The sequence below is a fragment of the Schistocerca cancellata genome, chromosome 8 (assembly GCF_023864275.1).
Source record: "Schistocerca cancellata isolate TAMUIC-IGC-003103 chromosome 8, iqSchCanc2.1, whole genome shotgun sequence".
In the NCBI taxonomy this organism is placed as follows: Eukaryota; Metazoa; Arthropoda; class Insecta; order Orthoptera; family Acrididae; genus Schistocerca; species Schistocerca cancellata.
This window is the reverse complement of record NC_064633.1, coordinates 96,771,281-96,796,827: the sequence shown is the minus strand read 5'-3', so window position 1 is coordinate 96,796,827 and position 25,547 is coordinate 96,771,281. Positions and strand designations below refer to the sequence as shown.

The window sequence follows — 25,547 nt, the reverse complement described above, 5'->3', positions numbered from 1 at the left end:
AATATATATATACAAATAGTAAAACAATTACAATATACGAAGACACAGAAATGTTATATATTCAGGTAACAAAAATAAGGAAAACAAATTTACAGTACAATAGATGGAAATAGGAGGATATGCATTTCCGGTGTTACAGACTGCTGGTCAGACACATGCACGGGGGATGTGGCATCAGTGAGTGTGCTGTCCATGTGTGGCACTGATTGTCTCGTCGCCATGAACGACAAATACACAGTAACATGTGCACAGAAGGATTCGACTTTTGGTTGAACTCAAAGTAGTTAGCTGGTTCTAATGTGGACGATAGAAGATATGTCGACAAACAAAATGAGAGGTTTTGGAGTACTCTTTCATATCAACAAATGCTGCATTAGTGTTCTCTATTAAATCCCTGTTCCCCAGCTCTTCATGGAATGCCGATACAGGATGCTGTAGGTGATGATACACCTGTGATGCTCAGCTAGACAGCCATCTTAGTACCACTAAACAGGTGTAGGAGAACAAGCATTAGACCTTCATTCTCTTGTTTCATTCTTTATGCGTTCACAGCTCCATAACTAGTACAAACTTTACATCATAGTCTTCCACCCGGTACGAATACACTTGACTGCAAACCTGAGAACTTGCCTACAAAGCAGTTCGCAATTTCTATCAAATATCCAAAGATCTTATGGATCTTAAATTTACGCCGTAAATACTTTCAGCCACACATGTAAGATATGGTTATGTTGTAGCCTGTCCGATAAATACATGGAGAAGGAAGGTAACCTTTCGACAACGTGGTCAGTAGAAAAAATGAACCAGCTCAATCAGAAAAGGATGGGGAAATATGTCTGCGGCAACTCCATCCCAGCTTTCACCTGGCGTTGACTAGGAAGGGCGATTGGATATCACAGAAAATATCGATCAGAATGACCGCACTGTATTCGAACCTCTCTTCTCTTGAGTAGGTGCTTGGTGTCCCAATTTTGTGCCAACTCGTGCCGAGATAACGCATCATACTGTTAAAATTACTCAGTAATGAAAGAGAAGTGCGAATGTTACTGCCCATCCATATTTTACAGTCGGCTTACATTTTGAGATATTATTAACAGGTGCCGTAGATCAGCGAGCGTGTGACCTTGTTTACCTCCATGTCTCATTATTGCCTGCAACGTCCGCAACCGTACGATGCTGGGATACATACATATTTCACTAAACGACCTGTTCCAAGGAAATAAAAAATGCCCAAATGACCGCCTTATATCTGAGCGTAACGTTGCGAAGTGATATTAAATGGGACTAGTATACGAGGATTGTAGTAGAAAAGGCGAATGGTCGATTTCAGTTACTTGAGAGAATGCTAGGAACGTGTGGTTCATCTGTAAAGGAGACCGCATATAGGACGCTAATGCGACCTGTTCTTGAGTACTACTCGGGTGGTTGGGATCCGTACCAGGTCGGATTAAAGGACGACACAGAAGCGAATTAGAGGTGGGCTAGATTCGAACACAACGCAAGTGCTACGGAGGTGCTTCAGGAACTCAAGTGGGAATCCCTGGAGGGAAGGTGACGTTATTGTCGAGGAACGCTGTTGAAAAAATTTAGAGAACCGGCAACTGAAGCTGACTGCAGAACGATTCTGTTGCTTTCAACATACATAACGCGTAAAGACCACGAGAGCTCATATGGAGGCATATAGATAGCCGTTTTCCTCTCGTTCTGTTTGCGAGTGAAACAGGGAAGGAAGTGACTAGTAGTGATACGGGGTATTCTCTGCCACGTGCCCTAAGGTGAAGAGCGGTGTATCCATATGCTGTAGATGTAGACAATAACTAATTGTTTTCGAGAATATCTTGTGGTCATGTAAAAATGTCCGGTTAAATGTTTTACTTTCTCGTTATTGTTTTTTGCGTTTCCCTTAATAAAACGATCTGTTTCACAGTTCGCTTATGTTACCAGTGATTAGTCACGAAAATGCTGACGGACGGCTATTACCGATCTGTTTCACCGGCAAAACAAACTGCGTAATTGTCATTTAGAAGTGTTAGCGCGATGAATATGACTTCACTGAGGCCTCAATTAGAACTGAACTTTCTTTTGTTAAAGAAAATTGGATTTTATAGAAAGAAGTCGTCCTTCAAACCAATCTATGATGCTGTTACAGCTGACCCATAGTTCTGAATCGTTTGAGCCAATAACAAAAATTTCTAAATAGCAAAAATTAAAAAAATAATGCATAAAAACAATCACGTTAAGATACAATTACAGACTACAATTAAATAATGTAACTTTGTCATTTTGAGAATGATACGAGCTAGTTGTCGAAAATGTGCGAGATATTTACAACAAAATGTTTTGGGCCTACATTATTTCATTATAAAGTTTCATAGTAAAAGGAAACACGAACAATTACACCATAGTACTACACATTCTGACAACCATGTAGAGCTATGTGTATTGCCTTGTAGTATTACATGCTTTAAAGTTACTATGGCATTAAGCACCATCAAAAGTAAAAGGCCAGCAGCAAACATGCACTGTCAAACAAAAAAAACTCTTTCTTGAGCATCTCATGTTGGTGCGTAACACGCACCCCCCCACCCCCCCAAAAAAAAGCTCTGTTATTAACTAAAAGGCAACTACCCTCATTTATCAAATGGTTCAAATGGCTCTGAGCACTATGCGACATAACTTCTGAGGTCATCAGTCGCCTAGAACTTAGAACTAATTAAACGTATCATACACATCCATGCCCGAGGCAGGATTCGAACCTGCGACCGTAGCGGTCGCTCGGTTCCAGACTGTAGCGCCTAGAACCGCACCGCCACCCCGGCCGGCACCTTCATTTATCAAAAATTATAATATCATGTAACGTTTTCATCCAAGCCCCCAACGATGCTGTTGTCTACAGTAAAATCCTTGAAGGTTTATGTGTCAAGTGACAGCAATTCCTAAAGGCCAAATATGTATCTATGATGCGTCTATAGAGAATAACCAACATTATACATTAAACCTTGACGGCCACTACTCAGATGAGATCGTTGGCTGCTTCTCAACGAGGACATAACTAAAATGGGTCCAGAAATACCCCATACTCCTTGGACACTTCTACCTTTTCATTTAACACGTTGAGGCATTCTTGTCTTAAAGCACAAAATATGCCATTTTTTCTATATACAACAACCACCACCCTTTCTCTTCAAACTGCAATACATTCATATTGTCTTTGCTGCTTCCCAACTAATGCTCCGCATTCTTGATGTGCTTTGCCAACGCCGAAGAACCATTCTCTTTGCTGGTATGCTCTTTAAATTCTATTCCAACGTTTCCTGACGTTTGACCGCCACTCTTCATCTCACAACCACTATTTCATGAACTATTGTCTTCGCCATCTAGTTCTCATCTGTTTGAATCTTGTGGTTCAGCCACCACTCCAGTGTTTGTCATCCTGAACGCAATTTTAAGTCCTTCTTTGTCGAATAACCTCGCCAGTTGGTATGAGATAATTTCGAAGTATGGCATGACTGTATGTTTCCTCAGACTTATATCGCTTGTTCCGTTCTATGTCCTACCGTTACATGAATTCTACCTACTAATTATATGGCCGGCCAGAGTGACCGTGCGGTTCTAGGCGCTACAGTCTGGAGCCGAGCGACCGCTACGGCCGCCGGTTCGAATTCTGCCTCGGGCATGGATGTGTGTGATGTCCTTAGGTTAGTTAGGTTTAATTAGTTCTAAGTTCTAGGCGACTGATGACCTCCGAGGTTAAGTCGCATAGTGCTCAGAGCCATTTGAACCATTTGAACCAATTATATGAATGTGTGGTGTCCGCTCTTTAGGACACATCACGGAACCCGCAACTTTGATACATGTTATATAAACAGAAGCTGAGAGGAGGGGGGCGTCAAGAAAGAAAAGAAAAGGGATGAAAGATGATATGAACTGCATCGGGACTTTTGCTGAGTCTGCGGCGCCGTGTGATGGTGTGTGCCGGAGCTGGATCCGAACCCGGGACCTCCTGCTTACTAGGCAGTTACGTTAACCAATGTGTCCTATTGGCGCAGCAGTTAACGTAACTGCCTAGTAAGCAGGTGGTCCCGGGTTCGGATCCTGGTCCGGCACACATTTTGACTCGTCGCTGCTGACTCCGCATGAAGTGACATCATGAGTTCCATCCCTTTCCTTTCCTTTCTCCCTCTTCATCTTCAGTATAAGTAACCTATCTGTTAAACCTGCCTCGAAACCATTTTCTATCGCTATTTTTATAAACGTTTTCATTTCTTCGTTATGGTTCTTAGGGATTAGCGGGATGGTATTAGTCCCATGCACTGCGTTTTTGAATAATGCTGTTTTATGTTTATGGGGATGGGATGATATCTTGTAAGCAGCTGCTCCTACTAACGGCTGTTCCTACATGCGCCGTCTTAAGGTTGTCATTCTTGTTCTCTCAGACAGCCTTGTTGTTTAACTTCCCTTTGGATTCTGTACAGCTACATCCTAACTGTAACCCAGGCTAGTACACAGCAAACGCCATTGTCAGCATATGAGATCAAGTACAAATGCTGTACAAAACACTGTAGGAAATGATACCCGTTGATCTGTAGTAATACACGAAGGTACTTTTTTTTGTCATCAGTCTACTGACTGGTTTGATGCGGCCCGCTACGAATTCCTTTCCTGTGATAACCTCTTCATCTCAGAGTAGCACTTGCAACCTACGTCCTCAATCTACAGTTTTTACCCTCTACCGCTTCCTCTAGTACCATGGAAGTCATTCCCTCATGTCTTAGCAGATGTCCTATCATCCTGTCCCGTCTCCTTATCAGTGTTTTCCACATATTCCTTTCCTCTCCGATTCTGCGTAGAACCTCCTCATTCCTTACCTTATCAGTCCACCTAATTTTCAACATTCGTCTGTAGCACCACATCTCAAATGCTTCGATTCTCTTCTGTTCCGGTTTTCCCACAGTCCATGTTTCACTACCATACACTGCTGTACTCCAGACGTACATCCTCAGAAATTTATTCCTCAAATTAAGGCCGGTATTTAATATTAGTAGACTTCTCTTGGCCAGAAATGCCTTTTTTGCCATAGCGAGTCTGCTTTTGATGTTCTCCTTGCTCCGTCCGTCATTGGTTATTTTACTGCCTAGGTAGCAGAATTCCTTAACTTCATTGACTTCGTGACCATCAATCCTGATGTTAAGTTTCTCGCTGTTCTCATTTCTACTACTTCTCATTACCTTCGTCTTTCTCCGATTTACTCTCAAACCATACTGTGTACTCATTAGACTGTTCATTCCGTTCAGCAGATCATTTAATTCTTCTTCACTTTCACTCAGGATAGCAATGTCATCAGCGAATCGTATCATTGATATCCTTTCACCTTGTATTTTAATTCCACTCCTGAACCTTTCTTTTATTTCCATCATTGCTTCCTCGATGTACAGATTGAAGAGTAGGGGCGAAAGGCTACAGCCTTGTCTTACACCCTTCTTAATACGAGCACTTCGTCCTTGATCGTCCACTCTTATTATTCCCTCTTGGTTGTTGTACATATTGTATATGACCCGTCTCTCCCTATAGCTTCCCCTACTTTTTTCAGAATCTCGAACAGCTTGCACCATTTTATATAGTCGAACGGTTCTTCCAGGTCGACAAATCCTATGAAAGTGTCTTGATTTTTCTTTAGCCTTGCTTCCATTATTAGCCGTAACGTCAGAATTGCCTCTCTCGTCCCTTTACGTATCCTAAAGCCAAACTGATCGTCACCTAGCGCATTCTCAATTTTCTTTTCCATTCTTCTGTATATTATTCTTGTAAACAGCTTCGATGCATGAGCTGTTAAGCTGATTGTGCGATAATTCTCGCACTTGTCAGCTCTTGCCGTCTTCGGAATTGTGCGGATGATGCTTTTCCGAAAGTCAGATGGTATATCGCCAGACTCATATATTCTACACACCAACGTGAATAGTCGTTTTGTTGCCATTTCCCCCAATGATTTTAGAAATTCTGATGGAATGTTATCTATCCCTTCAGCCTTATTTGACCATAAGTCCTCCAACGCTCTTTTAAATTCCGATTCTAATTCTGGATCCCCTATCTCTTCTAAATCGACTCCTGTTTCTTCCTCTATCACATCAGACAAATCTTCACCCTCATAGAGGCTTTCAATGTATTCTTTCCACCTATCTGCTCTCTCCTCTGCATTTAACAGTGGAATTCCCGTTGCAGTCTTAATGTTACCACCGTTGCTTTTAATGTCACCAAAGGTTGTTTTGACTTTCCTGTATGCTGAGTCTGTACTTCCGACAATCATATCTTTTTCGACGTCATCACATTTTTCCTGCAGCCATTTCGTCTTAGCTTCCCTGCACTTCCTATTTATTTCATTCCTCAGCGACTTGTATTTCTGTATTCCTGATTTTCCCGGAACATGTTTGTACATCCTCCTTTCATCAATCAATTGAAGTATTTCTTCTGTTACCCATGTTTTCTTCGCAGTTACCTTCTTTGTACCTATGTTCTCCTTCCCAACTTCTGTGATGGCCTTTTTTAGAGATGTCCATTCCTCTTCAACTGTACTGCCTACTGCGCTATTCCTTATTGCTGTATCTATAGCGTTAGAGAACTTCAAACGTATCTCGTCATTCCTTAGTACTTCCGTATCCTATTTCTTTGCGTATTGATTCTTCCTGACTAATGTCTTGAACTTCAGCCTACTCTTCATCACTACTATATTGTGATCTGAGTCTATATCTGCTCCTGGGCACGCCTTACAATCCAGTATCTGATTTCGGAATCTCTGTCTGACTATGATGTAATCTAATTGAAATCTTCCCATATCTCCCGGCGTTTTCCAAGTATACCTCCTCCTCTTGTGATTCTTGAACAGGGTATTCGCTATTACTAGCTGAAACGTGTTACAGAACTCAATTAGTCTTTCCCCTCTTTCATTCCTTGTCCTAAGCCCATATTCTCCTGTAATCTTTTCTCCTCCTCCTTCCCCTACAACTGCATTCCAGTCGCCCATGACTATTAGATTTTCGTCCCCCTTTACATACTGAATTACCCTTTCAATATCCTCATACACTTTCTCTCTCTGTTCATCTTCAGCTTGCGACGTCGGCATGTACACCTGAACTATCGTTGTCGGTGTTGGTATTATGTAATTCAAAAAAGGAAGAAACCACTCACGAACCACAAATGTAGTGAGTACGCGAAGGAACTTGCCCCCCTTCTCTAGAAGAGTGTAGCGTTCCAAAAGATTGGAAAAGGGCACAGGTCATCCCCGTTTGCAAGAACGGACGTCAAACAGATGTGCGGAACTACAGACCTATATCTCTAACGTCCATCAGTTGTAGAATTTTGAAACACGTATTATGTTCGAGTATAATGACTTTTCTGGAGACTAGAAATCTACTCTGTAGGAATCAGCATGGGTTTCGAAAAAGACGATCGGGTGAAACCCAGCTAGCGCTATTCGTCCACGAGACTCAGAGAGCCATAGACGCGGATTCCCAGGTAGATGCCGTGTTTCTTGACTGCCGCAAGGCGTTTGATACAGTTCCCCACAGTCGTTTAATGAACAAAGTCAGAGCATATGGACTATCAAACCATTTGTGTGATTGGATTAAAGAGTTTCTAGATAACAGAACACAACATGTCATTCTCAATGGAGAGAAGTCTTCCGAAGTAAGAGTGATTTCTGGTGTGTCGCAGGGGAGTGTCATAGGACCGTTGCTATTCAGAATATATATAAATGGCCTTGGGGGTAACATCAGAAGTTCACTGAGGCTTTTTACGGATGATGCTGTAGTATATCGAGAGGTTGTAACAATGGAAAATTGTACTGAAATGCAGGAGGATGTGCAACGAATTGACGCATGGTGTGGGGAATGGCAACTGAATCTCAATGTAGACAAGTGTAATGTGCTGCGAATACATAGAAGGAAAGGTCCTTTATCATTTAGCTGCAATATAGCAGGTCAGCAACAGGAAGTAGTTAATTCCATGAATTATCTGAGAGTAGGCATTAGGACTGATTTAAAATAGAATGACCATATAAAATTAATCATCGGTACAGCAGATACCAGACAGATTCACTGGAAGAATCCTAAGGAAATGCAGTCCGAAAACAAAGGAAGTAGTTTACAGTACACTTGTTCGCCCACTGCTTGAATACTGCTCACTGGAGTGGGATCCGTACCAGATAGGGTTGACAGAAGAGATAGAGAAGATCGAATGGAGAGCAGCGCGCTTCCTTACAGGATCATTTAGTAACCGCGAAAGCGTTACGGAGATGATAGATAATCTCCAGTGGAAGACTCTGCAAGAGAGAAGATAAGTAGCTCGGTACGGGCTTTTGTTGAAGTCTCGAGAACATACCTTCACCGAGGAGTCAAGCAGTATATTACTCCCTCATAAGTATATCTCGCGAAGAGACCAAGAGGATAAAATCAGAGACATACCGACAATCTTTCTTTCCACGAAAAATAAGAGACTGGAATAGAAGGGAGAACCGATAGAGGTACTCAAGGTATCCTCCGCCACACACCGTCAGGTGGCTTGCGGAGTATGGATGTAGATGTAGATGTAGAGATGTGTACATCTTTGAAAATTGTGTTGTTCTTGTTAAGGTACTTTTTGCTGTTAGTAAATTATCTCCCGCAGTCCAGATCTGCAAGCAACTTTGTGGGAAAATTGCCTCTTTTTATGCTTGCAGATGGCTACAGTGAAGACATCGCTTACGTCGAAATCGATGGGGATCAGGGTCCTCCAGAGCCCTGTACTGATATGGTTCCCGACGAAGACTGCTTCCAACTGCGCAGTTCCCAAACCACTATCAGGAGTTCGACCAAGGTCGCTGGGCCATGTATCAACTTAACTGTCTCGAGCCCTGGCCCAGGTAGCGCTAGAATCATAAGCTGCCATAGCCACCAAGGCAGCTATATGTACGGCGGACTCGAGCAGTACAACCAATTGTGGCCCATAGAGGAAAATGTGTACAGCAATTACCCGTATGTCACGAAACAGCAGGACAATGTTGGAATCGCCGAGAGGTATTGGCTTTTCTCTGATGGTAGGTACTTGCACGTTTCTCCCAATGTGCCCCTGTTCATAGACCAGCATACTAACGAATCAGGTGACGCGCTGTGTCTCATCGCTGAGAACCAGGCCCCTTACCCAGTCGATCGGACTGGCATAGTCTTCCAGATGCTGACGTGCGGCTTTGACGACGCGAGACAAGCACACGAGGACGCTGTAGAGAGACTCCTGGGCAAGCCGACCGGAATACCTCACGAGCGAATGACCACACACCCCATATGGTCGACCTGGGCGCGGTACAAGAGAGATATTGACGATTCTACAGTGAGGGAGCTGGCTAGTGAGATACTCGCTAACGGCTTCAACAACAGTCAGATAGAGATAGACGACCTGTGGGAGACGTGTTACGGGAGCCTGACGTTCAACACGACCAAGTTCCCTGACGTAAGGTCGCTCGTGGACGACCTCCACGACCTGGGGTTTCGCGTCACCCTGTGGATCCACCCGTTCATCAACTTGGACTGCGAGCCGTACCACTCTGAGGCGCTGGCCAACGGCTACTTCGTGACCAATACCGACGGCAGCCCCAACAGCACCTGGTGGAACGGCGACGGCAGTGTCGTCGACTTCACAAACCCAGAAGCGGCGGCGTGGTGGGCGGGTCGGCTGTCGGTAAGTACTCTTGTACAGTCTGCGTCATACTGTGTGATACCTGGTATGCCTGCATGACAGGCTAAGAGTTTCTAGTCATGTAAAAGTTTCTTTACTTGATGGTATGGACTTTCTAGCCGGAAAGGTACGGTGTGGACAAAATAAAAGTGGCCTGGAAACAATTTGATGCTCCATAAGGTAGGCGATGCAACTTGAGAGTGCTATTCGGAAGTAAGGGCCGATCGGTCGCGAAAGGATACCGCAGTGAGAACTGATGAAGCTTTGTATACAGGGTGGTCCATTGATCGTGACCTGGCCCGATATCTCAAGAAATAAGCGTCAAACTAAAAAACTACAAAGAATGAAACTTGTCTAGCTTGAAGGGGGAAACCAGATGGCGCTATGGTTGGCCCGCTAGATGGCGCTGCATAGGTCAAACGGATATCAACTGCGTTTTTTTAAATAGGAACCCCCATTTTTTATTACATATTCGTGTAGTACGTAAAGAAATATGAATGTTTTAGTTGGACCACTTTTTTCGCTTTGTGAGAGATGGTGCTGTAATAGTTACAAACATATGGATCACAATTTTAGACGAATAGTTGGTAACAGGTAGGTTTTTTAAGTTAAAATACAGAACGTAGGTACGTTTGAACATTTAAATCGGTTGTTCCAATGTCATACATGTACATTTGTGAACTTATCATTTCTGAGAACGTTCAACGACATTTCTCTCAACAGCGAGTAGTTCGCCTTCCGTAATGCTCGGACATGCATTGACAATGCGCTGACGCATGTTGTCAGACGTTGTCGGTGGATCACAATAGCAAATATCCTTAAACTTTCCCCACAGAAAGAAATCCGAGGACGTCATATACGGTGAACGTGCGGTGCTTCGACGACCAAAATCACCTGTCATGAAATATGCTATTCGGTACCGTATCAACCGCACGCGAGCTATGTGCCGGACATCCACCATGTTGGAAGTACATCGCCATTCTGTCATGCAGTGAAACATCTTGTAGTAACATCGGTAAAACATTATATAGGAAATCAGCATACATGGCACCATTTAGATTGCCATCGATAAAATGGGGGCCAATTATCCTTCCTCCGTAAATGCCGCACCATATATTAAACCGCGAAGGTCGCTGATGTTCCACTTGTCGCAGCCATCGTGGATTTCCTGTTGCCCAACAGTGCATATTATGCCTGTTTACGTTACCGCTGTTGGTGAATGACGCTTCGTCGCTGAATAGAACGCGTGCAAAAAATCTGTCATCGTCCCGTAATTTCTCTTGTGCCCAGTGGCAGAACTGTACACGACGTTCAAAGTCGTCGCCGTGCAATTTACGGGGGCATAGAAATATAGCACGGGTGCAATCGATGTTGATGTAGCATTCTCAACACCGACGTTTTTGAGATTCCCGATTCTCGCGCAATTTGTCTGCTACTGATGTGCGGATTAGCCGCGACAGCAGCTAAAACACCTACTTGGGCATCATAATTTGTTGCAGGTCGTGGTTGACGTTTCACATGTGGCTGAGCACTTCCTGTTTCCTTAAATAACATAACTATTCGGTGAACGGTCCGGACACTTGGATGATGTCGTCCAGGATACCGAGCAGCATACATAGCACACGCCCGTTGGGCATTTTGATGACAATAGCCGTACATCAATACGATATCTACCTTTTCCGCGATTGGTAAACGGTCCGTTTTAATGTATCACGAAGCAAATACCGTCCGCACTGGTGGAATGTTATTTTTTCTTTCCTTTATTGAGTTTCGATTCCCCCTAAAGGGGGCGGGCTGGCAGTGGCTTATTACGCCGCTCTGCAGCCTACAGAATTTGTTTTAAAAATATGAAGATAATAAAAAAATAACAACAGTTGGCGATAAATTCGGTGACTTAAAGGTAAAAATGGCAGAAAATTCTGGAGCGTAAAACATAAAACACAGGGTCGATGAAGCTAATAAAATACACAGGAAGCAGAAAAATAATAGACAGACAATTAAAAAAAACACGGCGACAGTCTGTTCGCAAGAGATATAAAAAGCACACCCAGCGACAGCATGATTTCTGTTCGCAACACTGTGGAAGGACGCACAACACTGAACACTCACTTAAACACTGCGCTAAAAGTTGGCACAAATACGACATACCACACCCGAGAGCAGGTGGGGGGAAACTGGTCAGATGACGGGAAAAAGGGCGGGGGGGGGGGAAGGAGAGGAAAAGTGAAGGTGGAGGGGGGGAAAGGAGCCAATGGAAGAGGAGGATCCATAAGAGGGGTGGGGGGTGCTGAGCAGACGTGCCAGGGATTGGGGAATGCAGAGGAGGGGATTAGAAAAGGACTCGGGGGGGGGGGGGGGGAGAAAGGAGATGATAGGCGGGGAGAAAACACAGGATGGAAGGGGGGAGGAAGAGAGAGCCCAGTGAAAGGACGGAGGAAAGGAGTGGGGGTGAGGATCAGATTTGATAGGACGGATAAATGGAGGGAGAGAGGGCATCATCCAGGAGGGGGAACTGATGGAAGCCACCTTGGGAAAGGCGATGTAGGGTGTAGAGATGGAGGTATGAACGGTGAAGACGTGGCAGGGGGCGGGGATGGGAGAGGAGAGGAGCAACCAGAGGGTGAGGGGGTTCAAGACGGCGGGAGGGTGGAATGTTACTTGATACCTCGTACTTATACGTTTGTGACTATTACAGCACCATCTGTCACAAAGCGAAAAAAGTGGTCCAACTAAAACATTCATATTTCTTTAACGTCCTACACGAATGTGTAATAAAAATGGGGGTTCCTATTAAAAAAAACGCAGTTGATATCCGTTTGACCTGTGGCAGCGCCATCTAGCGGGCCAACCATAGCGGCATCTGGTTTCCCCCTTCAAGCTAGACGAGTTTCGTTCTTTGTAGTTTTTCCGTTTGATGATTATTTCGTGAGATATTTGTCCCGGCCACTATCAATGGACCATTCTGTAGATGTGATGAACTGTGCCTCTAGTATGCCCGTCGATCGCGTCACGTCGCTTTCTCAGTCCTGATAGTACAGTGAGCAGGTAAAGATGCCTAGAAAACAGAGTCACCCCCACAGTATGAGTGCCTGTGAGAGATTGCGCCTGATTTCATGCAGTCTACACTACGTAACTGTCATGGTTTTCGTTTATCGTGACAATTCTCGGCCGCACATTGCGCCGGCAGTGACCACACACCTTCAGCGTTTTCGATGGGAAGTGTTTTATCACCCTGAAACACTCCATATTAAACCCACCGTTATTGACAAGTGGATTATAGCCTAACCGTTGAAAACAGTTTGACCGTGTGCAACTGATAAGGGCTGAGCGGTTAATATCTGCACGGGAGTTGTTTCGTATGAAATCCAACAAAGCTAATTACGATGTGAGATAGCAATAATTAGTGTATACTTCGTTGTTAATGTTCTATATCTTTTGCCTAAACAGCTCGAACGAGGCAGTTACTCCCTTCGTCTGACAAAGTAATAGCGGTTATCAGAGGTCGCCTATTAATGTCGTGACACGCCAATATTCTTCACGTGGCACTGAATGCACAGTCGTCACTGCAATCCAAATCGCGGGTGTCCTGCGCGGTTGTTGCGTAATCACGGTGCACAAATGAAAACTTAAATACACCAAACAAATCACTCAGTTAACGCCACTTACGTATTTGCTGGAAGTCAGGCCCACGGTTTTGAGTGATACACACAGCCGTTAAACAGCTGTAAACTTGGTCGGCCGTCCTGGCAAAATCCGCCGTGCTCGCTTAGCAGCCAACAGCTTACTGATTCGGAGTCTCAACACTGACTACTCTCTGGCGCACTGGGCGTTCGACTATGGATAGTACCTACTGCGACCTGTGTGAGGCGAAGACATACGTTATCAATACGTAAGGGTGGTTGACCCCTTACAACCCGCCATACAACCCGGACTTAGTTCGCTCTAAGTTTCATCTCTGCTCACATGAAGCGTTGACTATTTTTGGCACAGATTGTCGTTTCTTGTTACCAATATTAGTTTATTCCTAAGAATAAGCAGAATTCACTCTGCAGAAATCAAACCTGGTTTTGGATCGGACTTCCCTAACTCTTGTGCAAAAAGATGAGTATGTGCCAAGCAAGATCGTAAGAGATGGAAAAGAGCCACCGTGGTTCAACAACCGAGTTAGAAAACTGCTGCGGAAGCAAAGGGAACTTCACAGCAAACATAAACATAGCCAAAGCCTTGCAGACAAACAAAAATTACGCGAAGCGAAATGTAGTGTGAAGAGAGCTATGCGAGAGGCGTTCAATGAATTCAAAAGTAAAGTTCTAGGTACTGACTTGGCAGAAAATCCTAAGAAATTTTGGTCTTATGTCAAAGCGGTAGGTGGATCAAAACAAAATGTCCAGACACTCTGTGACCAAAATGGTACTGAAACAGAGGATGACAGACTAAAGGCTGAAATACTAAATGTCTTTTTCCAAAGTTGTTTCACAGAGGAAGATTGCACTGTAGTTCCTTCTCTAGATTGTCGCACAGATGACAAAATGGTAGATATCGAAATAGACGACAGAGGGATAGAGAAACAATTAAAATCGCTCAAAAGAAGAAAGGCCTCTGGACCTGATGGGATACCAGTTCAATTTTACACAGAGTACGCGAAGGAACTTGCCCCCCTTCTTGCAGCGGTGTACCGTAGGTCTCTAGAAGAGCGTAGCGTTCCAAAGGATTGGAAAAGGGCACAGGTCATCCCCGTTTTCAAGAAGGGACGTCGAACAGATGTGCAGAACTATAGACCTATATCTCTAACGTCAATCGGTTGTAGAATTTTGGAACACGTATTGTGTTCGAGTATAATGACTTTCCTGGAGACTAGAAATCTACTCTGTAGGAATCAGCATGGGTTTCGAAAAAGACGGTCATGTGAAACCCAGCTCGCGCTATTCGTCCACGAGACTCAGAGGGCCATAGACACGGGTTCACAGGTAGATGCCGTGTTTCTTGACTTCCGCAAGGCGTTCGATACAGTTCCCCACAGTCGTTTATTGAACAAAGTAAGAGCATATGGACTATCAGACCAATTGTGTGATTGGATTGAGGAGTTCCTAGATAACAGGACGCAGCATGTTATTCTCAATGGAGAGAAGTCTTCCGAAGTAAGAGTAATTTCAGGTGTGCCGCAGGGGAGTGTCATAGGACCGTTGCTATTCACAATATACATAAATGACCTGGTGGATGACATCGGAAGTTCACTGAGGCTTTTTGCAGATGATGCTGTGGTGTATCGAGAGGTTGTAACAATGGAAAATTGTACTGAAATGCAGGAGGATCTGCAGCGAATTGACGCATGGTGCAGGGAATGGCAACTGAATCTCAATGTAGACAAGTGTAATGTGCTGCGAATACACAGAAAGATAGATCCTTTATCATTTAGCTACAAAATAGCAGGTCAGCAACTGGAAGCAGTTAATACCATAAATTATCTGGGAGTACGCATTAGGAGTGATTTAAAATGGAATGATCATATAATGTTGATTGTCGGCAAAGCAGATGCCAGACTGAGATTCATTGGAAGAATCCTAAGGAAATGCAATCTGAAAACAAGGGAAGTAGGTTACAGTACGCTTGTTCGCCCACTGCTTGAATACTGCTCAGCAGTGTGGGATCCGTACCAGATAGGTTTGATACAAGACATAGAGAAGATCCAACGGAGAGCAGCGCGCTTCGTTACAGGATCATTTAGTAATCGCGAAAGCGTTACGGAGATGATAGATAAACTCCAGTGGAAGACTCTGCAGGAGAGACGCTCAGTAGCTCGGTACGGGCTTTTGTCAAAGTTTCGAGAACATACCTTCACCGAAGAGTCAAGCAGTATATTGCTCCCTCCTACGTATATCTCGCGAAGAGATTATGAGGATAAAATCAGAGAGATTAGAGCCCACACAGAGGCATACCGACAATCCTTCTTTCCACGAACAATACGAGACTGGAATAGAAGGGAGAACCGATAGAGGTACTGAAGGTACCCTCCGCCACACACCGTCAGGTGGCTTGCGGAGTATGGATGTAGATGTAGATGTAGATGTAGATACTGCTGCATCCATTTTCAATAAGCTGCCACTCGAATTCAAAAATCTCAGCAGTAATCCACGCGCTTTCAAATCGAATCTGAAGAGTTTCCTCATGTGTCACTCCTATTCTGTCGAGCAGTTCCTTGAAAAATTAAGCTTATTCTTATTGTATTCATCTATTATTATCTGCTACTACTTTTATGTTGTAAGTTCACGTACTGACACGTTCATGACCTTGGAGATTTGCTCCTCAATTTAGTCCTACGGAACTTGACGTGTAAATGAATAAATAAAGATAAACAGATAAGAATCTGCAGATCGGCGTAGAGAATTGGCAGGAAACACAGGCGGCTGCCATCTATGACGATGGTATTGGAAAGGTGGTACAATGCTACGACAAAGGTCTTACTCGTAGCGGCACCCACGTAGAGAAGCAACTGAAAATTGTAGTTAACCGTTGAAAAAAAAAATATTTTCGCTGTTGTTTCCATTACGCAATCGACCGTTGTTTACTTTATGAATAGCCCTCGTACATCATTTACATCCCAGCTGTCGATGCAGCTCAATGCCATTTCGAGTCTGCGACAGTCCATTGTAGTCGCGATACTAGAACCTGTGCGTCTCTCTTCATTGGCGCCACGGAATGTAGTTCCCAGATCATACACTCCTGGAAACTGAAATAAGAACACCGTGAATTCATTGTCCCAGGAAGGGGAAACTTTATTGACACATTCCTGGGGTCAGATACATCACATGATCACACTGACAGAACCACAGGCACATAGACACAGGCAACAGAGCATGCACAATGTCGGCACTAGTACAGTGTATATCCACCTTTCGCAGCAATGCAGGCTGCTATTCTCCCATGGAGACGATCGTAGAAATGCTGGATGTAGTCCTGTGGAACGGCTTGCCATGCCATTTCCACCTGGCGCCTCAGTTGGACCAGCGTTCGTGCTGGACGTGCAGACCGCGTGAGACGACGCTTCATCCAGTCCCAAACATGGTCAATGGGGGACACATCCGGAGATCTTGCTGGCCAGGGTAGTTGACTTACACCTTCTAGAGCACGTTGGGTGGCACGGGATACATGCGGACGTGCATTGTCCTGTTGGAACAGCAAGTTCCCTTGCCGGTCTAGGAATGGTAGAACGATGGGTTCGATGACGGTTTGGATGTACCGTGCACTATTCAGTGTCCCCTCGACGATCACCAGTGGTGTACGGCCAGTGTAGGAGACCGCTCCCCACACCATGATGCCGGGTGTTGGCCCTGTGTGCCTCAGTCATATGCAGTCCTGATTGTGGCGCTCACCTGCACGGCGCCAAACACGCATACGACCATCATTGGCACCAAGGCAGAAGCGACTCTCATCGCTGAAGACGACACGTCTCCATTCGTCCCTCCATTCACGCCTGTCGCGACACCACTGGAGGCGGGCTGCACGATGTTGGGGCGTGAGCGGAAGACGGCCTAACGTTGTGCGGGACCGTAGCCCAGCTTCATGGAGACGGTTGCGAATGGTCCTCGCCGATACCCCAGGAGCAACAGTGTCCCTAATTTGCTGGGAAGTGGCGGTGCGGCCCCCTACGGCGCTGCGTAGGATCCTACGGTCTTGGCGTGCATCCGTGCGCCGCTGCGGTCCGGTCCCAGGTCGACGGGCACGTGCACCTTCCGCCGACCACTGGCGACAACATCGATGTACTGTGGAGACCTCACGCCCCACGTGTTGAGCAATTCAGCGGTACGTCCACCCGGCCTCCCGCATGCCCACTATACGCCCTCGCTCAAAGTCCGTCAACTGCACATACGGTTCACGTCCACGCTGTCGCGGCATGCTACCAGTGTTAAAGACTGCGATGGAGCTCCGTATGCCACGGCAAACTGGCTGACACTGACGGCGGCGGTGCACAAATGCTGCGCAGCTAGCGCCATTCGACGGCCAACACCGCGGTTCCTGGTGTGTCCGCTGTGCCGTGCGTGTGATCATTGCTTGTACAGCCCTCTCGCAGTGTCCGGAGCAAGTATGGTGGGTCTGACACACCGGTGTCAATGTGTTCTTTTTTCCATTTCCAGGAGTGTATTTTGCGGGTCACTTCGTTGCAAGCTGAAATCGACCTCGAACAAAATCCCATTTGTGGCACTCATACCTGCTGTCACATCTTCAACTCAAGTTCAACATTCTTTTAACTACGTATATATGCTAACGACTTACAGTTGTATCTAGAGATACAGATCCCAAGACTATAAAGTTCCTTATCACGATGAGCACGAAACCCAGGTCTTAAACTAAACTCTAGGGCATCACAGGGTATCCGTATCACACCGAAAACTGGTCAGCGGACATGTTTGTGAAACAGTTTCTCAGTTACTTCTATGGTATTATCCGTTCACACTATCAACAAACAGTAAATTTGCGTCAGAATATCAGCATAATTTTGAATGAAAATCACAATTAGCGAGAAAAAAATCTCACAGCAAGTAGGAAAAATCTGTCTATTGCCTCCATGAACTCTAAAAATTTACAGTATTTCCACATCAAATAAAACAAAAATTAGACTTTCTATAGCTACGTCAAATCCTTACTGATGTGATGCGGCTCAACGGATTCAACGTAGCTCTGAATGCGTGACCCTTCGGATGTTTGAGCACATCCGTCCTTTCTCTGCTCTGTTGTGGTGGATACGACAGCTTGAACGACACACTGTTTCCGTAATAATTTTCTTAGACCGTGCTGTCCTCAGCACGGCTCCTCGCATACCAGTATATACATCTATACTGCTGAAGCCACCATACGGTGTGTGGCGGTGGGTACTTCTGAAATCACTGTCTGATTCATCCTTCCATGTTCCAGTCACGAATGGCATTTGGTAAGAGCGATATTCGGTAAACTTACCATCATTCCATTACTACAATACCGAACCGGACAAATCCTGCTTATTGGCTTTACCAGTCCAAACTCTAAATCTTTCTGTATCTCTTTCTGCATTCCGGCCATACGACTGTGGAAGAAACTACACAGTAACCTGCGTCGTTACTCGAAACCATTCTCATTTCAAGAGGAGAGCTGTCTGTTATCTTCCACTTAGCTGCCCTCCCGCAATATCCCAGCTGTTCTGTTCTTACCAGAAGTGAACTAGTAGCTCTGTTGTATTGTCAGTACCTATATCTTTTACTGTTTCCTTCTTTCAGCCTCATCTACCAACCTTACAAATTTTATTTCTCGTTTTTCATCTGGCCAGTCAGCTTTTTCTCGACATTTGATGATTTGCTTACTGCTGATATGTGCTTCTGTTAGATATAAATACTCGCATTCGATAAGAACGTAATGAGTATTAGCAGAACCGAAAATTCTTAAACTCCATATACTCATTACTATAGCTATTATTATTATTTTGCACTTCCATTTTGGCCAACTAAGGGGCTGGTCACAACCTAAATTAGTTCTCATTTGAACATATATGTTCGTCCAATATTCATTCCTCTTAATTATTATTATTATTATTATTATTATTATAAGCATTATTTTAAAATGTATTCAACGTCCCAATTGCACATTTATTTTTAGGGTGACTAGTTTTGATCAGTATTAGATCAAAAAAATGGTTCAAATGGCTCTGAGCACTATGGGACTTAACATCTATGGTCATCAGTCCCCTAGAACTTAGAACTACTTAAACCTAACTAACCTAAGGACAGCACACAACACCCAGCCATCACGAGGCACAGAAAATCCATGACCCCGCCGGGAATCGAACCCGGGAATCCGTGCGTGGGAAGCGAGAACGCTACCGCACGACCACGAGATGCGGGCAGTATTAGAACATCTTGTGACTTGTGTAGCTATGTAACCACACATATCTGAAGATGACCACATACTGGCTGAAACTAGTCATTATAAAAATAAAAATAAAAATGAAGGAAAGATATAAGCTTCAACACAACTGTGGGCTCTATCATGAATAATACGAATTTTATTGTTAGTAATGTCCTAATTTGCTGCTAATACAATATGCATATTGTAATTGTTACTGTATTATTATTATTATTTGCTATGAATGTTAAAATATCACACATTAAAGATGTCTTGTTAGATGTAAGATAGCACCCGAAGTTTTCCGAATTTAAATTGTTTACAAATAATTAAATAGCGTAGACTCCTACAATACCGCTAATATTTTTAATAATATTTTGACGAATTCTGACACTACTGTTGCTTCTGAAAAGAATTTCCATTCGAGTATTTATTTATTTTTACTCTTCACGTTTAGTTCCCTAGGACCAAATAGAGAAGCAAATCTCCATGGTCATGGAACGTGTCATTACATGAAATTACAACAGAAAAATAACAGTACATAAATTAAAATGATTATGAGTCCTTAAAAGACGAAAAGCTATAAGTTTATGTAAATGCAGTCAACAATTTAACACACGAATCAGCTTAATTTTTCAAGGAACTCGGCGACAGAATGGAAGGAGTGACACATAAGGATTCTCTTCATTTCCGATTTGAAAGCGTATGAATTATTGCCAAGATTTTCGAATTGTTGTTGTAGCTCTCTGAAAATGTATGCAGCAGAATACTGCACGCCTTTCTGCACAATAGTCAAGGAGGTGCTATCCAAATGCAAATTTATTTCTGCCTAGTATTAACTGAGCGAAAGCAGCTAATTCTTGGGAATAAGCGGGCACAGCTAACAAGAAACGACATTAAAAAGTCTACATATTGAGAGGTCTATGTAAGAATACCGAGAATAATGAACAGGAGTGGACAAGAGTTTCGTGAACTTATACCACTTATCGGCTAGATCGCCCCTTTGAGAATGGGAAGAGTTACCCCGAAATATAACACAATACGTCATAAGCTGATAAAAACAAGCAAATTCGACTGCATTGCGTATCGAACTATCACTTACGTTACATACTGCTCTAACAGCAAAAATTGCAGCATTAAGTCTTTGAACAAGATCCTGAACATGGGCTTTTCACGATAATTTACTATCTATCTGAATACCTAGAAATTCAAACTGTCAAACAGTCTCACTAATCATATGCCCATTCTGTGTACGATTGTGTGTTGGAAACTATATAAACTGAGCCTTACTGCGATTTAAAGTTTGTTTTCTACAAGTCATGAACTTATGTCTTGAATTGCACTATTTGAAATGGTGCCAATGTTGCACACAACTTCCTTTACTACCAAGCTAATGTCATCAACAAGCAGATATATTTTAGAATCAACTGTAGTATTAGAAGGCATGTCCTTTACATAAATAAGGAACAGGAGCACCCGCCCGCTCCCCTCCACCCCTCCCCATTTAACCGCACTCCACTTGGACACCACACCATAGCCATTATGATACTTTGGAGAAAGACCTTTTGCAGTCTGTCTTAAATTAAGATGTGAACCAATTGTGAGCTACTCCCCGTATTCCATGATGACTGAATTTCAGGAGCAACATTTGTGGCCATCACACTCCTTAGTTAAATAATAAATAAAAAAAACGTAGCGTTCGAAATCTTTTGTTAAATCCATCCAGTACCTAGCAGAGTAAAGAGAATACAGCATTTTCAGTGGTTAAAACACTTCTAAAACCAAATACCTTTGACAGCTAATTATGTAGTATGAAATGATCTATTATCCTTACAAATACAGCCTTTTCGGTAACTTTAGCAAACACTGATGGCGTAGGAATAGGTCTAAAACTGTCTTTATTATTCCTTTCCCCATTTCTATAAAGCGGCCTTGCTACTGAGCACTTTAATCGTTCAGGAAATTGGCCATTCCCAAGGGAAAAATAAAAAATATGGCTAAGTACAGGTCTAACTCGTGCAGCACAGTACTTTAGTATTCTGACAGATACTCCATCATATCCACGAGAGTGCTTAGTCTTCAGTGATGGAGTATTTCAGATACCAGTCTCGAAAAGCCATTTTCCAGTAGAGTTATATGGTTCCTTGTAGAAACTAAGTTTTTATTTACTTCATCAGCTTTGTTCAGAAAGAGATTGTTAAATACTGTACATGTATATGGCTTAAACAGAAACATTTTTATTATGTACCGAATTTACACCTTCGACCTTGTGCTGCTGACGAGACACTTTCTTAACGAATGACCATACGGTTTTAATTTTATCCTGGGAAATAGATATTTTGTCTGTGTACTCCATACTCTTTGCCTTCGTAATAAAATTTTTAAGCATCTTGCGTTACTGTTTGTAATGGGCTACTTTAGTTCGATTGTTACTACTTCTAACATTTTGATACAATTTCCGCTTTGTTCTACATGATATCCTTATCCCACTAGTCAGTCACCCAGATTGTCTTTTACTGCTGGTTACCTGTTTTGAAAGTTCTAATGGAAAGCAACTTTCTAAGAACATGAGAAATGTGTTAAGGAAAGCACTGTATTTGTCATCTGTGTTATCAGTATTATAAACATCCTGATACTCTTGTTCCTTGACGAGGTTTAGAAAACTCACTATTACCGTTGGATTAGCTCTTCTGCATAATTTGTAATTATATATAACATTTTTTGAGTACAAAAACTTGTTAGTGCTAAAATTTGTGCATCACGGTCTGAGAGACCCTTCATACGTCCACTAACAGAATGAACAAGCAATAATGAAGAAAGAATAAAAATATTGTCTATGGCTGTGCTACTGTTTCCCTGCACCCTGTTTGTGAAAATACAGTCTACATCAAATTATATGAATTTAGGGGATTTTCCAACGTTTTCTTCCACAATCACATACAAAATTAATATTAAGTCACCACGTACCACTAAATTTTGGTATTTCATTTGAAGTGAAGCAAGAACTGGAGAAATTCTCTGAAGTTGGAGTTAGGGGACCTATAAATAATAACACTTAGAAATTTAGTTTCACTAAATTCAACAGCCCCTGCACAGCATTCAAATGCCTGTTCAGTGTAGTGCTTTGACACGTTTATGGAAGCAAATGGTGTAGTGTTTTTTATGTACATGGCCACTCCCCCACTCCACAAAGAACTCCTCGAAAACAGTCAGCTAATCTGTATCCCGGTAAAGGAAGAGTCTGAATTGTCACATTACTTATGTGGTGTTCTGATATACCAATAAAGTCAGAGTCAGTTCACTAACTTTATCTCTAATACCTCTTATATTTTGATAAACCATGATAATCCCTTCACTACTTGGATACCTGGTCTTCTCCGAAGGTGGTCCCTTTGTCAGGGAGACTTCCTTTAAGCAGGGATAGCTATCAGCTGACTTCAGTATAAAATTTTCGCATGAGTTATCCCACCACACTGTCATCTATAAGCTTTGTCAACCTCCCTTTTCCATACCTGTTGAAGTGCAGCGCAAGCCAAGTGAAACCCAGTCTACTGATAGATGCAACTGGCATTACTCCAATATGAGCCATTCCCAATGCCATCTATACCTTCTCAAGCCCCATGTTGACACGCCTAACATCAACATTAAGATGAGGCTGATCATGACGCTGAAACAGATGCACGAAGTGCACTAATGCAGTTTAAGTAGCTATCTTTACCAGGTCATCACTTACATTACACTCCACGTCCAAGACTATTCTCAACTAAACCAACAATCACTACCTGATCCTCTTCCGTAAAATTCGTACGTAAGTCTGCTAAGTTAACAGTCACCTGAGCCAGCCCTGCACTAGGCTTCACAATGCTGGTGAACTGGTACTCACTCCCCAACACTTCCTGCAACTGCTGGCCCACACATCTGCCATGTGAACTACCTGACAGCAGAACCTCCTTCTTTCTGTTTGAAACTAAAACTGTCTTAGGGTCTTTAATTAAAGAGGTTTGCTGCATGTTTCCTACACCAAAAGCTACAAGAGGCTCTTCTCCACTGACAGTTGATCAAAGCCATTGGTGATATGCAAAGTACAACTGTCTGAATATCTTCTCCTCCTAGCTGTCTTCTTACCAGCTGTCAGTATCCTTCTCCCCCACCTCATCTTATCCAGTTCCTCCTTTCCGTTTTGTAACTGCAACTGTAGGACACATACCTTACTCTCCTGATCCTCCATTAATTTATTTTTTGTACAAATTTTGCATTTCCATAGCTCTAAATTACACACAATTTCTTGTCTAAAACCAGAAGTTGAAGTGCAACACACAATGAAACTAAACACAGCGAACGAAACTTTTTACCGAAGTATTTCACTAGAAACAGCGAGGAACAGTGGCTGAAAACTACCGTACTAAATTTGATAAACGACTACAACGCACAAATAACTTTATGAAACACAGTAACGAAAATTTTCCGAAAGTTTATTAAACCGTACTTTCACCAGAAACAGCATGAGCCACCGTTTGAAGCGACTAAATTTAATAACTGAATACAGTGCACAAACAGCTCTGTCAATACTTAGCTTTAGAACAGCTACAGCTGCAACTACATGCTGTATTACTAACAGCTAATTCTGTTAACCATCATTCGTGTAGAGGTAGAAACTGCGGATGGCTAGAATCAGTTGCGTGTTATGTGAGAAAGTCTCACTTTTATTACGCTACTGGCCATTAAAATTGCTACACCACGAAGATGACGTGCTACAGACGAGAAATTTAACCGACAGGAAGAATATGCTGCGATATGCAAATGATTAGCTTTTCAGAGCATTCACACAAGGCTGGCGCCGATGGCGACACCTACAACGCGCTGACATGAGGAAAGTTTCCAACCGATTTCTCATACACAAACAGCAGTTGACCGGCGATGCCTGGTGAAACGTTGTTGTGATGCCTCATGTAAGGAGCAGAAATGCGTACCATCACGACTTTGATAAAGGCCGGATTGTAGCCTATCGCAATTGCGGTTTATCGTATCGCTATATTGCTGCTCGCATTGGTCGAGATCCAATGACTGTTAGCAGAATATGGAATCGGTGGGTTCAGGACGGTAATACGGAACGCCGTGCTGGATCCCAACGGCCTCGTATCACTAGCAGTCGAGATGACAGGCATCTAGCCTGCATGGCTGTAACGGATCGTGCAGCCACGTCTCGATCCCTGAGTCAATAAATGGGGACGTTTGCAAGACGACCACCATCTGCACGAACAGTTCGACGACGTTTGCAGTAACATGGACTAACAGCTCGGAGACCATGGCTGCGGTTACTCTTGACGCTGTATCACAGACAGGAGCGCCTGCGATGGTGTACTCAACGACGAACCTGGGTGCACGAATGGCAGAACGTCAGTTTTTCGGATGAATCCAGGATCTGTTTACAGCATCATGATGGTGGCATCCGTGTTTGGCAACATCGTGGTGAACGCACATTGGAAGCGCGTATTCGTCATCCCCATACTGGCGTATCACCCGGCGTGATGGTATGGGTTGCCATTGGTTACACGTCTCGGTCACCTCTTGTTCGCATTGACGGCCCTTTGAACAGTGCACGTTACATTTAAGATTTGTTACGACCCCTGGCTCTACCCTTCATTAGATCTCTGCAAAACCCTACATTTCAGCAGGATAATGCACGACCGCATGTTGCTGGTCCTGTACGGGCCTTTCTGGATACAGAAAATGTTCGACTGCTGCCCTGGCCAGCACATTCTCCGGATCCCTCACCAATTGGTCAATGGTGGCCGAGCAATTGGCTCATAATACGCGAGTCACTACTCTTGATGAATTGTGGTATCGTGTTGAAGCTGCATGGGCAGCTGTACCTGTACACGCCATCTGTTTGACTCAATGCCCAGGCGTATCAAGGCCGTTATTACGGCCAGAGGGTGTTGTTCTGGGTACTGATTTCTCAGGATCTATGCATC

At 43.5% G+C, this 25,547-nt stretch overlaps 1 protein-coding gene across 1 annotated transcript in view; it reads left to right on the top strand.

The window, feature by feature from the left end:
* Positions 1 to 25,547, top strand: part of LOC126094504 (myogenesis-regulating glycosidase-like) — a 92,207-nt gene that overhangs the window by 26,659 nt on the left and 40,001 nt on the right. The window contains exon 3 of the mRNA XM_049908917.1: positions 8,711 to 9,705. Within this exon, the coding sequence (XP_049764874.1) occupies positions 8,711 to 9,705 (995 nt within the window). The remainder of the gene's footprint in view (positions 1 to 8,710; positions 9,706 to 25,547) is intronic.